A 13,154-nucleotide genomic window follows, 5' to 3' on the forward strand; every position below is an offset into this window, starting at 1 on the left:
CTGTATGTTTGAGGCCAGCCTTATCTATAGAGTAAATTCTAGGACATTCACGGCTATATAGAGAAACCTGTTTTGAAAAACAGCCAAAAATCTGGGTCCTCTGGAAGAGGAAACAGTGCTCTTAATCCAGATCCCATATTTTCCTTTTGTCTCAGTGCTAACATTAGAGTGATGTGCTCTTAGTCATACAGGACACCTTTTTATAGTTATCTACAGCAGGAGCTATCATATATGATGATGCCCCCACGAAATCATATTGGATACTGCTATGGATACTTTAGTCTTTATAAGGGTGTGTGTGTGTGTGTGTGTGTGTGTGTGTGTGTGTGTGTGTGTGTGTGTGTGTGTGTGTGTGTGTGTGTGTGTGTGTCTCATTATTCATGAGGAAGAGACTTAGGCACCCATCCTTTAGTGTTGTTTTAAAACTGGCTTTTAATTTTATTGGTTTTTATATGTGCCGTTTAAAAAATGTGTTATCTTTTGTTAAATTAGGTGCAAGTGGGTTACATCTCACGAAACATGAAAACTTTCATGGTGGGTTAGATGCTATATCAGTTGGAGATGGATTATTTACCATATTGACAACACTTAGTAAGAAAGCCTCTACAGTCCACATGATGTTGCAGCCAATCTTGACCTACATGGCCTGTGGATACATGGGCAGACAAGTACGTTCAATCCAGTAGCAGCTGCAGTAATTAGAACAGTTTGATAGTAGTGCTTATAGAGAATTCTGTATCAGATAGACAAGAGTATCTATGAAAAATGTATTAGAAAATAACATAGCAGTTCATGAGCAAAGTAAATTTTATTTCAGTTTTAATAGAAATTGAAGACTTAAAATTCCTTTGCGTAGTATTTTTAAAAAATGACTACAGGGAGCTGGGTTGTGGTGGCTCAAGGCAGGTAGTAGTGGTGCATGTCTTTAATTCCAGTATTTGGGAGGCATAGGCAGGTGAATCTCTGTGAGTTCGAGACCAACTTGGTCTCAGAGTGAGTTCCAGGACAGATTCCAAAGATACAGCGAATTCCTGTCTCGAAAAACCAGTAGAGTAAAAGAAAATATTTATAGTCCTGGAAGTACTGCTACTATTTCAACTTCATTTGCTGAGGTTGCATATTTGACTATCAAGATGTTTTCTGAGATGTTACCAAGAACTACTTAAAAAAAAAAAACAACTTTTCAATATTTATCTTTGTTTCTTCTTAGTTAAAGGGGATTAGGATAAATATTTAAGGTTTAAATTATTTCATTAGTAATACATTGTATTTTGATCATATTAAGAAATGTAATTGTCCAAATCCACAGGGACTTCTAAAATCATATTGTATTTATTTACTTTTTAGGGTTCTCTTGCTACTTGCCAGTTATCTGAACCATTGTTGTGGTTTATTTTGAGAGTGTTGGATACTAGTGATGCCTTGAAAGCATTCCATGATATGGGTAAGATAAAAATCCCATATGCTATCATTTTACCATGATCTTGGTAGTATTATGTGTTCATTTTTCTAGTCTCTGAACATTTACTATTGATGGTCCAGTCTTGTTCCTAGGACTGTTTTTATTTAGTATTGTTTGTGAATTTAGGTGGAGTTCAGCTTATTTGTAACAATATGGTTACCAGTACAAGAGCTATTGTGAATACTGCAAGAAGTATGGTATCAACTATTATGAAATTTCTTGATTCTGGTCCAAATAAAGCTGTTGACAGCACTTTGAAAACAAGAATCCTCGCCTCTGAGCCTGACAACGCAGAAGGAATCCATAACTTTGCACCCCTAGGTAAGAAAGTCGGCCCTGATTCTTACAACCATGAGTCAATTTAGGATGATGTAAAACAAAATTGTTGACTCCAGTTGATATTAGATGAGTACCATTTTAAATATAAACAGTTGCTTTTATAGGCTGTCAATACCAAAACATTCTATTTAAGAAAAAAGATTTTAACAATTTATTTTTCTTTAAGGCAAAAGGGTTTCTTTGCTTCAACTTCCAAGTTGAAATAGATGTACATTGTATACACCTATGACATTTTAAATCTGTTTTCTCTTTAAATGTTAAACAGCTTGAAAGGACTTAAATATTAACACTGCTTTTCTTATTGCTGTTTCATTACCATGAGCAGTTGAAAACTATAGTTATTTTCATGGTAAAAAGTATAGTGGACAGAGTTTTCTACTTAATTTAAAAATTTCACTAGGCTGTGTTCACTAGTAATCATTTGTCATCTGAATAATGAACTTGTCACCTTTCAGTCTTACTGTTGGGGTTACTTAGATAATAGACATGCTTGGTGAATGAAAGTGTTGCAGTTCCACTAGATGTTTATTTTCTGCTCTTTTTTATAGTTTAATATTCTTCCTATGTGAATATTTCTCACTGTCTTATTGTACCTTTTTACAAGTTTGTATGTTATGTAAAATGGGTTTTTTGTTTTTGTTTTTTTTTTTTTTTTTGTAGGTACAATCACCTCTAGTAGTCCTACTGCCCAACCAGCTGAGGTGCTCTTGCAAGCCACACCACCACATCGCAGGGCTCGTTCTGCTGCTTGGTCCTACATCTTTCTACCAGAGGAGGCTTGGTGTGACCTTACTATCCACCTGCCTTCAGCAGTGTTGCTGAAGGAGATACATATTCAACCTCACCTTGCATCTCTTGCAAGTGAGTTTTATGTTGCATCATGAGAATAACATTAATTTAGTAACAGGTGAAAACGGGAAGTACTATTGAGCAAGCCCAGATATATCTGTGTGTGTGTGTGTGTGTGTGTGTGTGTGTGTGTGTGTGTGTGTGTCTGTCTGTCTGTCTGTCTGTCTGTCTGTCTGTCTGCCTGCCTGCCTGCCTGCCTGCCTGCCTGCCTGCGTCTGTGTTTAATCGGTTTTGAGTATAATATTTTAAATTATCACCAAGTAATTTCTTATTATATAAAATGCTGACATTTTGGATTTTGCTTTTTTTTTTGCATTATTGTAAAATTCATTTGGTTGATAATTGGATACTTTTATCAACATTTTAAAGTAAATTATTTGAAATATTTGGAAAATCAGTTCCAGATTGGGTAGAGACAGTATTTGATACCATTTTTCACTCTAAAGTCATTTAGATTCTTTCAGAATACTTAGTTTATATTGACACTGTTGCATTCATTCTCATTGTTATCCAGTGTCGCTCAGTGGGATGAAAACTGAGAGATTTCATAGATTCTTACTGTGTTTGAAAGAATAATTTCATTGGAAAGGTAGACTATTATTTAGTTATGTTATCCAAACTATTACCTAATCACTTACAATTAATATAACTTGAAAGTCAGGCATAATGTCATGTGCCCACAATTTCATCTCAGGGGTGCTTGATATGGGAGAGTTTTTATCTTGAGGATAGCCTGTATCACCGTATAAAATAAAACAAAGTTGAATAACATAGACTAAAACCTTACTTTAGCAGCTCAAAAACTATTTTAAAAGACAAAGTACTGCTTGACAGGATAGCATAGGTCTCTATCCCTAGCTACTTAGACTCAGGCAGTAGGATTTGAAATTGAGGGTCTGCGTGAGCATCATAATTAATGAGCAACTTAGGGGGACCAAGTTTTAACATGTAAACAGTGAAATGATCTAGTGATGTAGCTTTTTGATGGGGCATTTTCTTACTAGGCTCTAGCTTCAATCTATAGTAGTCTTTCTTAACTTGCCTTCAGCCACAGTGAACTGAAATTTAGTTGGGTGGGCCTGAATTGAGAGTTTTTATTTAGAAGAAGAATGGTTGTTTAAATGGGAATTAGGACAGCAAGTACAGTGAAGGTAGGGAAAGCAGATATTTATGCTTAACAAAGTACTGTTGGATTAGGGCAGAGATTAAATATATGTGTTCTAGCGAAAATTGAATAATTTATTATTAAATAGTGGTGATAATTTCATATTTTTGAATTCTTGTACTATATCACTCCTGTAAAATATAGCTAATAGTTTCTTAAAATGTTTTTAAAGTTACAGTTTACAAAGTTTTTTAAATTTCTCTAATCCTTACATTTAGCATTTAATAAAATTATACTAAAACCAATTTTCAGGATTTTTCTTTGATAGGTATGTTTGGTCTGTAGGTTTCTGTTCTATGCTGAATATAGTAATGACTCTGTAGGAGTTGCCTGTTGTTACCTCACTTAAGTAGCAAGAATTGTTTACTGTTAAAGTTCGAGGCTCTGTGGTTCAGGGTTAAAATTAACTGAACATTTAAACACAGTGTTGCAAATTACACTATGAAGTCTAGAACCAAGTGGTATTACTATTCTGTTCTTCACTAATTATTTTAAACAGCTAAGCTTAATATTAACTTAATGTAGTCCTTATTGCTCTTGATAGATTTGTTAGAACAGGAATAATAAGTAATGGTCTGTTATATTGGGATATTTTTCCTTTTGGGTATAAGTACTGAAATATGTAGTTACTATTTCCTTAGTATTTTTTATTATTTCCTTAATGTTTATGATTATTTTAATTATTAAAGATCACATTTTAAAAATATCCAAAATTATGATGTTATAAATAGTCCATTCGGCAAGTTTATAGTGTATACATCTGAAAGCTGGTAAATTAGTGGAAATTGTATTAGAGCATGGTATCTAGTTTACTTTTGTGTATGTGTGAATGTTTCATTTTCTCTTCTTGTAGCCTGCCCATCCTCAGTGTCTGTTGAAGTAAGTGCAGATGGGATTAATATGCTACCTTTGTCGACTCCTGTTGTCACAAGTGGTCTCACCTACATAAAAATTCAGCTTGTTAAAGCTGAGGTAGCTTCTGCTGTCTGCCTCCGACTACATCGTCCTCGGGATGCCAGCACACTAGGCCTTTCTCAGATTAAATTATTAGGACTCACTGCTTTTGGTACCACTTCCTCAGCCACAGTTAATAATCCCTTTCTTCCATCTGAAGATCAAGTTTCCAAAACAAGGTATTTTTTTATTTTTATTTTTTAATTTTTTAATTCTTACTCTTAAAAGATCTCTGAGTTTGAGGCCTGGTCTGCAGAGTGAGTTCTAAGACAGCCAGCGCTATATAGAGAGACTCTCTAAAAAGGGGGAAGAAATGATTTGTTCTGTGAAATATTTTCTGTGTTAGATCGTAGTAAGTTGTTGCTGTCGGTGCTTGTATAACACCTACTTGTATGAGGTGTGCTATTATAATTTTGTAGAGGTGTAACAATGAAACAATAAGTTGAAATTTATGTGTTTAGGCTTTGAGTTGACTCTTGCTATGTGTATGTTTATTTGTTTTTGTAGGTTTCAGTTTTGAGATTATAGTCTTGGGGTTAGGGATTCTCAAGTCCCTTGTAGTAGGAAATATTTGAACCATAGATAAAAACTTACTTATACAAACAGTGAACCAATCTTTTTGGTAATTTATCAATGTCAGTTTATAAGAGTATTATTTTAGTCACACATTTGATAGATTGGTTTCATTAAATTTGTTATCAAATATTTAGGATTTCTTTATTTTTATGAATTTTTATGTTACTCTATATATGTAAAAGAACAAAGTTCATTGCTGACTTTTTAAAAGCAAATATGTAGTTCTTAAGTGATGTGCTCATTATCCATAGGGAAAACTTGCGGTGTGTGTAATTCAACACTGTGTTTCCAATATTCCAGAACTTTTTAAAGCCAGGTCTCATCATTTTTGTTTTTTCTTTTGTCTTTTGTTTTTTATGAGACAGGGTTTCTCTGTATTGTTTTGGAGGCTGTCGGTCCAGCCCAGCCTCGAACTCACAGAGATCCGCCTGCCTCTGCCTCATGAGTGCTGGGATTAAAGGCGTGCGCCACCACCGCCTGGCCCATTTTGTTTTATTCTTGCAATAATTTGGGGTACTTACGTTACCATACACATATTTTTGAATTCTATATTTCAGCATTGGATGGTTACGATTATTACATCATTGCCTTACTCATATAAGTGATCTAGAAGGAATGATGGCCAGTGCAGCTGCACCTACCGCCAATCTGCTACAGACTTGTGCTGCCTTACTGATGTCACCATACTGTGGAATGCATTCACCCAACATTGAGGTTGTACTTGTAAAGATTGGATTGCAGTCCACTAGAATTGGCCTGAAGCTTATAGACATTCTCCTGAGAAATTGTGCAGCATCAGGCAGTGATCCTACAGGTGACTGTTGACTTTGCCCTTACAATTTTTACATACCTGCATAGTAATCATACTTGGACTATATGATGTTTGTAATTAACTTTTTTGAAATGAATTCTCTTAGAGCTTTGTTACTCTTGAACTGTTTTCTCATTATTACAGCTGACATTTAATTAATGACTTATAATTTTAAGCCTATGTTCCATTTTAAGTTGGCTAATTTAAAAACTTTCTTCCCTCCATTGGCTTAGATTTGAATAGTCCTTTACTTTTTGGAAGGCTGAATGGACTTTCCTCTGATTCTACAATAGATATTCTTTACCAGCTTGGCACAACTCAGGATCCTGGAACTAAAGACAGGTATATATGTTGGTACTGGTTTTTCATTTAATCACAAATATGCTGTAGCAAATTGAAGTTAATACTCTCTCTTAGGAAGGCTTCACAAAAGTTAAAGCAAGTATTATTTATTGATAGCTATTTATATGCTTTCTATAATGGAACCTAAGTGTAGATTCTATATTTTTAGACATATTTTGAATGTTTTTGAGCTAAAAATGGAATTCTAAGTCAATATTTCCTTTCCAGGACTAATTTACAAGTAAAGATCTTGTTTCTGTCAAATATCAGTTGTAGATTACTGGACTTTGTTTTCTTTGAAGAATTCAGGCCTTGCTAAAATGGGTCAGTGACTCTGCGACAATGGCTGCTTTGAAGAGGAGTGGCAGGATGAACTACGTGTGTGCGGGCTCCCCCGCTGTTGAGTATGGCCTTCTCATGCCGTCCCCGTCTCACCTGCACTGTGTCGCGGCCATCCTTTGGCACAGTTATGAACTGCTTGTAGAATATGACTTGCCAGCACTGCTGGACCGAGAGCTCTTTGAGTAAGTCTGAGTGACAGTCCACCCTCTTTCCTTGAATGCTAGGTTACTGTATGTTTTCACTTGATATGTAGAGGTTTTTTTTTTCCTCCTGTTTTAGTAGTTGTTTTCTGCTCTAAAGGTGGTGGGATTCTAAGAAAATGGAGTGTAAAGGCAGACTAAAGTCTCACGCAATATCCAATTTTATTCATAGCTTTGGACATAAGAGAGTCATTTGATTACAGTATACAATCACAAGGAAAAGCCACACATGGCAAAAAACATGTTTTTCCATGTTGGCATATGAATAACGACAGCTGAAGTAAATTCACCCCTATCTGTTACACTGGCAGGAGCACAGAAACTAACTGAAGTCATAAGACAAGAGTCTTGTTTTCTTGGAGTTTTCTCACAAGCAGTCATAATGCTTACATTGGTAATAATATAGGAAATAATAAATATGAAATAGTACTTTTCAAATAAGATATCATTTGATTGCTTTACATTATTACTTGTAAGTCTTTTGTCAGCTAAATTTTTCTTTAATGTACAACTGTAGAGGGAGAGTACAAGAGGAAACTTCTAGATTGACAGAGATGGTTGCCCACCTCTACTCCTAGCACTGGGAGACAGAGGAAGGTGGTATACCTAGTGAATTTCAGGGTAGTCAAGGATAAACAGTGAGACTCTATCTCAAAGAAAAGGAGTGGGAGAAGAGCTGGAAATGTCAAGTAAACTTGTGTTTTTGTTGTTATATTTAGTCTCTAGTAAGAGTTTTCCAAAAAAGCTATTATTCATGTGGTATCTTTTCTTTCTCTAGGTTACTTTTTAATTGGTCCATGTCTCTTCCATGCAACATGGTTTTGAAGAAAGCTGTTGACAGTCTACTTTGCTCCATGTGCCATATACATCCAAATTATTTTTCCTTGCTCATGGGCTGGATGGGAATTATCCCTCCTCCAGTGCAGTGTCATCATAGACTGTCCATGACAGATGACAGCAAGAAGCAAGATCTTAGTTCTTCGTTGACAGATGACTCCAAAAATGCACAAGCACCTCTTGCACTAACTGAATCCCATTTAGCAACTCTTGCTTCCTCTTCTCAGTCTCCAGAAGCTATTAAACAGTTGCTAGACTCAGGGTTGCCCTCCCTTCTTGTGAGGAGTCTGGCTAGTTTTTGTTTTAGCCACATTTCCTACTCTGAAAGCATTGCTCAGTCAATAGATAATTCCCAGGACAAACTCCGACGGCATCATGTTCCACAGCACTGTAATAAGATGCCTATCACAGCAGACCTAGTTGCTCCTATTCTTAGGTTTTTGACTGAAGTTGGCAATAGCCATATTATGAAAGATTGGCTTGGTGGTTCTGAAGTTAATCCACTATGGACAGCACTTCTGTTTCTATTATGTCACTCTGGGTCCACTGCTGGAGGACATAATTTAGGGTCACAACAGAGCAGCACAAGGTCAGCTTCTCATTCTTCAGCTACTACAACAGGACTGACTACTCAGCAACGGACAGCCATTGAGAATGCAACTGTTGCCTTCTTTCTGCAGTGTATTTCATGTCACCCTAATAATCAAAAGCTGATGGCACAGGTGAGAACAAAGCCCATCTTAGAGTTTATATGGGGCCTTACTAATAGGAGAAAGTATAGTGCTTTGGAAATGGTTAATTGAGGGCCATATGATAATAAAGCTTGGTTTTAAGTACATGCAACTATCAGAATCTAAGCACAATTGAAATATCGTGTCTTTTCCCTCTTTTTGAGATCTATGCTCTTAAAATCCATTACATCTTAAGATGAGGTGACTCGAAATTCATGACTATTCTAGCTAAATCTGATGCTCCCAAAATTCCTTAGTTTAAGAACAAGCGTAAAAGAATGTAGTTTTGATGCTGGAACTTTCTTGACTTTTTGGTATTACCAGAATGCCATGGTCATGGTTTGCCTCTTGTCACACAGACATTAAGAGAAGTTTCAAGGGCTGGAGAGATGGCTCAGCGGTTAAGAGCACTGACTGTTCTTCCAGAGGTCCTGAGTTCAATTCCCGGCAACCACATGGTGGCTCACAACCACCTTGAATGAGATCTGGTACCCTCTGCTGGCCTGCAGGCAGAAGGCTGTATACACAATAAATAAATAAAATATTTTTAATAAAAAAAAAAGAGAAGTTTCAAGAGAGAGCATCTGGATACTATAGACAGTTATTGGAGTTAGTGTGCATGGCCAACGGTTTTGCAAGGTAGAATTGTTTAAGGATATTTGCTGGAACTTTTTTTTTTTTGTCTTGCTGAGTTCTGCAGCTCTGGCTTTATGCAAGTTATTTAATGTATATATATCAGGACTAATAGCTCTGTTAGGGACTTTTGAACACAGACATTATTGTGTATAAACACTTCAGCATAAAGCCTTTGTAAAATAGGGGTGTTTGATGAACAGGAGAAAGCTTCTTTTTCTCCCTGTCAATGGAGATTGCGTATTCCTATTATTCCAAATTTTTATAAATATCAGAATGATTTGACTTTATTAAGTAGAAAAGCAAAGAACATTAGTGCTCATAGTAGTAAGGAAAATTCCTCTCTCCTTAATATGGTTAGTTAAAAGTGAGTGCTTGAATTATAAGCTCAAACCAGGGCCATAATTTTCAATATTTAAAAGTTAGAGCTGTGCTTTGAGTGCATTGAGTTGCTGTGTCTCTGATTTCTGACTTCATTGTCATTGTTTCTTAGAAAGACTTTGCTTTTAATGCAAAACCAACACCCCCGTTCCATCCCCAGTCTCACTTTGTAGACCAGGCTGGCCTCAAACTCAAAGACTTAACCTGCTTCTCAGTGTTGAGATTAAGGCATGGGTGACCATACCTGACTAAAAGCTTTTGTAAAAGTAATTTTTAGTATGTTATAACGACATTGTGCTAGATCTAATCTTTTTTGTTTTGTTTTGTTTTTTCGAGAGAGGGTTTCTCTGTGGCTTTGGAGGCTATCCTGGAACTCGCTCTGTAGACCAGGCTGGTCTTGAACTCACAGAGATCTGCCTGTCTCTGCCTCCCGAGTGTTGGGATAAAAGGCTTGCACCACCATTTTCCAGATCTAATCTTTATGTCAAAGATCAACTCTAAGCATACCTATCAGCTATTTGAAATATTTGTTTGTTTTAGTTTTGTGAGTCAGGGTCTTGCTGTGTAGACTGGCCTGAAACTTCCTAAGTAGACTAGACTGTCCTTGAGTTCATAGAGACCCACTTGCCTTTGCCTCCTGGGTGCTAAGATTATAGGTATGTGCCATCACACTGGCCTGTTTCTTACCCTTTCAATTGTTTATCTCATTTTTTCTTTTTTTTTATTTTATTTTTAAATAGCTTGTTTTACATGTCAATCCCAGTTCCCTCTCCCTCCCCTCCTCCCGCACTCCCCCACCATCCCCCATCCTCCCACCCTATTGCCAGTTCCTTCCGCATGTTTATCTCATATTTTAATATAAAGTATTTTATTTGTAGACTCAATGCATTAAAATACTTTTGTTAGCTGGGTGGTTGTGGTACACATCTTTAATCCCAGCACTCAGGAGGCAGAGGCAGCCAGATCTCTGTGAGTTCCAGGACAGCCAGGGCTTCATAGGGAAAAATAAAACAAAAAATCACACACACACAAAAACAAAACAAAAAGACCAAAACCCATTTTGTTAGTTTTCATTCTAAATTTCTCGTTTATTTTTCAGAGTAAAAACCTCCAATCTTCCACTTAACTTTTGAAATTTTTGCCTTGCCAGGTTCTCTGTGAACTGTTTCAGACAGCTCCTCAAAGGGGTAGCCTTCCAACATCTGGGAATATTTCAGGGTTTGTACGAAGACTGTTCTTACAATTGATGCTGGAGGATGAGAAGGTGACAATGTTTCTTCAGTCACCATGTCCAGTGAGTAATCTTAATGATTACCTACATGCCTGTATAACTTGCATACTTTTAGGGAACTCATAGTGAGTTCTGTTCTGTTCTGTTTTTTTTTTTAATTTTCATTATACTTTATGTGTATGAATGTCTTGCTTGAATATATGTCCGTGTACCATATGTGGGTCTGATGTCCAAGGAGGAAAAGGAGGGCATTGGATCCATGGAACTAGTTATGTGAGCTGCCATGTATGTGCTAGGAATCACATCCAGGTCGTTTGTAAGAACAAGTGCTCTTAACTGTAGAGTTGCTACATTGCTAAAGAGGAGAGGGGGCTAGAGACATGGTTCTACAGTTAAGAGCATTGTTTCTATGAAAACCATGCCTGAAATACAGAAACTATACAAATTACTTTGTATACATTATTGAACTTTGTATTCTTTCATGCTTTTGAAATTGGTTCATAATGGTATGTATCCTAAAACACTTCTTAATATTTTCTCAGCTGTACAAAGGGAGAATTAATGCAACTAGCCATGTTATCCAACACCCCATGTATGGAGCAGGTCATAAGTTTCGTACTCTTCATTTGCCAGTCTCAACAACATTGTCAGATGTTCTTGATAGAGTTTCAGGTAAGTTTTTCTTTAATCGTGTTTTTTGTATTGAGCTTAAAGAGTAAGATTCATTTTTATTTTATGTATATGGTGATTTTGCTTATATATATATATATATATATATATATATATATATATATATATATATATGTCTGAACCACATACATGGCAGTGTCCATAAAGTCAAGAATAGCGCATCAGATCCTCTGGAACTGGAGTTAGAGACAGTTGTTAAGACACTGTGTGGGTGCTGAGGACTGAACTGAGTCTTCTGCAAAAGCAACACACCTTTTTAGTCTTAGTCACTGAGCCATCTCTTCAATCCCTTGTAACTTTACTGTTTCCCACCTATTCAGAAACTGTTCACAACCAGAAAAAAAAATATGTATCTTCATAGCTTGAAAAGAGAACACAATACTCATTAAGCAAGTAATAATTACTATTACCTCCAGGCAATAATAGTCTTAGCTATGATGTCAGCTGTGTCTTGTGATAACAGCACAAAAGCTGGAAGTGCGAACAGTCACTGGAAATCATTGGTGGTTTTTTTCCCACACATAACCATCTGGTCCTATGTAGTTACATTAGTATATGGATGGCAGGATTCAAATTAATAAGTATTTCCTGAATCTATGTGTAAAATCAAGAAATTGAAAAGTGAAAGTAAAAGGAGTAGGATTACCTAGTTACCTCATTGTTCATAATGTCGTGAAGAAAATGGAAGGAACATTCTCTCCTAGGTGCTTGCAAACAATATAACTTTGTGATAAGGAAAAGCTGCTTTTTTGTTATTTTGTTCTTCAAGCTAGGGTTCTCTTTCTAACAGCATGTCTTAGAACTCACTTAGTAGACCAGGCTGGTCTGGAACTCAGCGATCCACTTGGCTCTGCCTGCTGAGTGCTGGGATTAAAGGCGTGTACCACTAAGCCTGGCTGGAAAAAGCTGCTTTTAATGACACTGTGAACATCAGCTTTAGATAGAGTTTATTGCCTCTTGGAAGTCCTAGTTATTGATTGAATAAAATGATTATTTTCTGTGAAAAAGAACTGTGATTTTCTTTGGTGATGTGATTGTGAGAATGACCCATTTTGTCTCTAAAACCAACTATGTTCATGTGTTGTAGACTTTAAACTAATAATATATATGTGTTATGGTATAAAAATAGTTTCTATTTATGGACTTAAGGAAATTATTGAAAGAAAAAGTGGGAGCTGTTCGTTTATCACATGAAAATCCAAAGCTCAAAATAAAAGACAGCTTGAAAAGACTGGAACAGCATGTATACTAGAATTAGAACGATACAGACATTAGCAGTGCCCCAGTACAAGGATGACATGCAAGTTCATGAAGGATTCTGTGCCTAAAGAAATGGAAAAAGTTAGAAAGTTTGTTAATATTTGCAGGTAGTAAGTCAAGCCATGTGGGTGAAATTGCTCACTTTTATAGAAGAAAAGAATTATGGGGGTAAAAACGTTTCTGGAGTCTGGAGCAGGAGGATCACTGTAGCCTGGAAATTAGAGTTTAGCACCAGAGTGAGTTCCTGTGTCATAGCAAGAAAAAGATTGTTTTCTAGTTTGCATAGAATTTTAATTATACAAAGAATACAATAGAATTTTAATATGCTATAATAACTGCATTTTTAACTAG

The 13,154-nt window shown here is 36.2% G+C and overlaps 1 protein-coding gene across 12 annotated transcripts in view; it reads left to right on the plus strand.

The window, feature by feature from the left end:
• Nucleotides 1-13,154, plus strand: part of Birc6 (baculoviral IAP repeat containing 6) — a 161,203-nt gene that overhangs the window by 97,884 nt on the left and 50,165 nt on the right. For all 12 annotated transcript variants that reach the window (XR_005870837.1, XM_040730949.1, XM_040730952.1 and 9 more), the window contains 11 exons: nt 493-668; nt 1,348-1,444; nt 1,589-1,783; nt 2,462-2,662; nt 4,669-4,948; nt 5,903-6,159; nt 6,390-6,498; nt 6,801-7,022; nt 7,819-8,599; nt 10,773-10,916; nt 11,396-11,525. Coding sequence is in view for 11 of the 12 variants with exons in the window: in XM_040730949.1 (XP_040586883.1) it covers nt 493-668; nt 1,348-1,444; nt 1,589-1,783; nt 2,462-2,662; nt 4,669-4,948; nt 5,903-6,159; nt 6,390-6,498; nt 6,801-7,022; nt 7,819-8,599; nt 10,773-10,916; nt 11,396-11,525 (2,592 nt within the window). In the remaining variant the exon portion in view is untranslated. The remainder of the gene's footprint in view (nt 1-492; nt 669-1,347; nt 1,445-1,588; nt 1,784-2,461; nt 2,663-4,668; nt 4,949-5,902; nt 6,160-6,389; nt 6,499-6,800; nt 7,023-7,818; nt 8,600-10,772; nt 10,917-11,395; nt 11,526-13,154) is intronic.

Source organism: Mesocricetus auratus, unplaced genomic scaffold, assembly GCF_017639785.1.
Source record: "Mesocricetus auratus isolate SY011 unplaced genomic scaffold, BCM_Maur_2.0 Super-Scaffold_100024, whole genome shotgun sequence".
Lineage (NCBI taxonomy): Eukaryota > Metazoa > Chordata > Mammalia > Rodentia > Cricetidae > Mesocricetus > Mesocricetus auratus.